Here is a 3151-nt window from a genome sequence, read left to right as displayed (position 1 = left end):
CCATCAGTCAGGATGTGGCCCAGAAGTTAATTGACAGCATGCCAGGGCGGATTGCAGAGGTCTTGAAAAAGAAGGGTCAACACTGCAAATATTGACTCTTTGCATCAACTTCATGTAATTGTCAATAAAAGCCATTGACACTTATGAAATGCTTGTAATAATACTTCAGTATTCCATAGTAACATCTGACAAAAATATCTAAAGATACTGAAGCAGTAAACTTTGTGGAAGTTAATATTTGTGTCATTCTCAACATTTTTGGCCACGACTGCACACAACCAAAGACACAGTAATGTGTGTTTCCTGTCCTTCATGACATCACCAAATGAAACAAACTCAACATGACTGTTCCTTAAGTGTCCACGGACCACTCAAACTGGTTGGAGTAGAGAAATATTGTTACATTATTCAACCTTTTGACGTTACCGTACTGCAAAGTCTTTCTGTGTTAACAAAGGGATTCTCAACTTTAATTTTGGCAGAGTGTGGAAATGAGTTTCAGTATTTATGACCGTCATAAACCTGTGGTGGGAGAGAGAGAGGGAGAGGGGGGGCTATGTACTTCACCCAAAAAGGGCGCGTCGTGAAAGTCCCCCTTTGGTGGGTTCAATCTTGTGATTATCCTGCAAGTTGCAAGCCAACACAAAAATAACGACCACGTGATGTCCTGGTTGTGTTTCATCGTTGCAGTCCCCCTCTTGTGGTTGACCTTGGTAGGCACTCTGAGAGCGGAGCAGTCCACCACAAGGTTGGGCAGTGGATGTTCAGTTGGTGATCGTTGTTGCAGTCCCCCTCTGGTGGTCGACCCGGGCAGGATTTCTGCAAATGAAGCAGACTGCCACTAGGATGGGCAGCGGATGTCCGGATTGGGATTGCCGTTCCGGACCCGTTGTATGGTCGTCCAGGCTGGTGGATCTAGGCAGTAACTTAGGCAGATGTTAACAACGCACGCACACACACTCATGAAATACATAATTACATTTCTTCCCAAATGAGCAGCGTTGTGGCACTAAGTGATGGTTGTATGGGGAACTTGTTTATGGCTCTATCACTTCCTAAGTGTCAAAGGAAATGAAACAAAAAGGAATGAAAGCATAAACAAAACATATACAAAATATAGTTATCACACCTTCATCTAATTGGACTGTATTCTATATACGTCCAAGGTCTTGGCAAAATGACCCTATCATGGCATTGTCTAATATCATGTCTAGGGTGTTCCTAATTTCCAGTGTGTTGCTTAGGGCACTATCCTAAGTTGATAACTAAATGATAAATCTACAGCTGTAAGTCACCAGCTTCAGGTAGTCTACAGGGATGACCTATGGACCTCTGTGGAGAAACTGGTGAGTACTGTAACTGTAGTCAAAAGGCCTAAGAGTACATTTTCAACTTTACTAAAGCTGGTATTTTGTTCGAACCCTTAAGCGATCCGAGCATAAAACCTCATTAAATGTTCCGTTACACGTGTGTGTTTGTGCTTACACAAGCGCACATACCAAGGGAAAGAAACCAAGTAATTTCTAGGTCAATGCCTGGAGGTCAGTAAGAATTGATGTCGACCTCAAGACGTGTTAAAGGGACCTGTAGTAGTTTTACTACATGTCAATGCGTCTTACACCATTGTAGTGGTGATAGGTATGAAAGAGTCTATTTCATGACGGAAGTACTCTCTAAGCACTGAACCAGTCGTACGCGGTGTGATCATGTTTCATGACTTCTAATAACTTTTCTCCTGAATGGAGGGTTTTGTTTATTAGTGGCATGTGTGTTAACCATCAGAAGAGTGTTCTGGAGATTCCCTTACACGTGTTGCACTCTGAGTGACTACTAACTCCTCTGTCGCTATTAGCACATAGCAATTTGACTTGTGAGGTCTCTAATCCTCTTACTGATAGTTGCTGGACTGACTGTGGCATTGGTACTGGTACTCAAGGAGACCAGTTATCCTAACGATTTATTCTGAAATGTTATCCTACTGGAACACATGATTAGAGCATTTTACTAGTTGCGTTGTTGTTGAAACTACACATGGCAAGGCATGATTATTTTTGCCGTTTGTTTTGGAGGTGGAACGTCCACTGGACTTCTTTTACGACCAGTGTGGTACACCTCAGTAATATCTTAGATGTGTTCTAAGGTTATCCCCGTCTAGGGGCCTGTCCGCTCCTCTCTGTTCTCATAGGGGAGTTCACAACTAGATTTGTTTTCTGCTCTGGCCCCTCTCCCCCTTTGTGTCACAGGACCCCCCCCAAACCATAATTCTGAGTAACATAGGCGTTAAGAGCATTATTCTAGCTTAGTGAGTAAGGTGTAAATACCGGAACCCGAAACAAAAAAAAAATTAAAAAAGCTCTTCGCCCTCTAGTGTAAATTAGTCAGTTTTTATTTTTCTGTTAATTATCTTTTTTTTGCGTAGGCTTTCTCAGTGTATGAATAATAAATGTCAGAAGTTAGACGAGGAGCGAAGATGGTAGCAGATTCCAAATCCCCCCCCCCCTCGCTGGAGACTCTGAAATTGTTGGGATAAATTCAATTGATAATTTTCCGAGACCGACTAAATGGACTTGAAGCAAGCATGCTATCTCATGCCAGTTTGACAAAAGGCACGGTGATAACAGGAGGGACAGAGGAGAGTACAAAACTTTTTTATTAAATATTTATTATTCCAAAGAAAGAGTGTTAATTATTTTTTGGAGTATATTACAAATTTAAATTTTAAAAAAAAAAAAAAAACAAATAAAAAAAAAAGAAAAATAAAAAAAAAAAAAAAAAAAAAAAACAAAAGAAGATCAATTTTATAATTAAAAAAAAAAAAAAAAAGAAAAAAAAATAATATAAAGAATATAAAATTGTAACAATTTAAAAATAAAATAAAAATACGAAAACTAGTAATCCAGCCATCTCCTACAACAAAAAAAAATATGATTAGGGGGTCTCATTCCTTCTTCTAACGTATCGCACTTAGTCTCTTAGATTTTTTTTATTTGTTTTTTTTTCTTTTATTCACACTTGGTTTTCCATTTCGAAATGATCGAACGGGGTTATAAGTGAAAAGAATAGTGTTTGTGTTGATTAATTCATAAGGATGAAATAATGGAGACATATAACTCGATCCACATTGATTAGCCTGAGGGGAAGGGAAAGTACA

The 3151-nt window shown here is 39.2% G+C and overlaps 1 protein-coding gene across 2 annotated transcripts in view; it reads left to right on the top strand.

The window, feature by feature from the left end:
* The window catches only part of LOC111954933 (autotaxin-like), a 41318-nt gene that overhangs the window by 21769 nt on the left and 16398 nt on the right, over positions 1-3151 (top strand). The window contains 1 exon segment of one of the 2 annotated variants that reach the window (XM_070436105.1): positions 691-2247. The exons of the other annotated variant lie outside the window; for it this stretch is intronic. Within the exon segment in view, the coding sequence (XP_070292206.1) occupies positions 691-775 (85 nt within the window). The 3' untranslated portion in view covers positions 776-2247. 2 annotated transcript variants of the gene reach the window in all.

The sequence above is a fragment of the Salvelinus sp. IW2-2015 genome, linkage group LG30 (assembly GCF_002910315.2).
Source record: "Salvelinus sp. IW2-2015 linkage group LG30, ASM291031v2, whole genome shotgun sequence".
NCBI lineage: Eukaryota > Metazoa > Chordata > Actinopteri > Salmoniformes > Salmonidae > Salvelinus > Salvelinus sp. IW2-2015.
The sequence above is the reverse complement of the archived record's forward strand: the minus strand, read 5'-3'. Positions and strand labels throughout refer to the sequence as shown.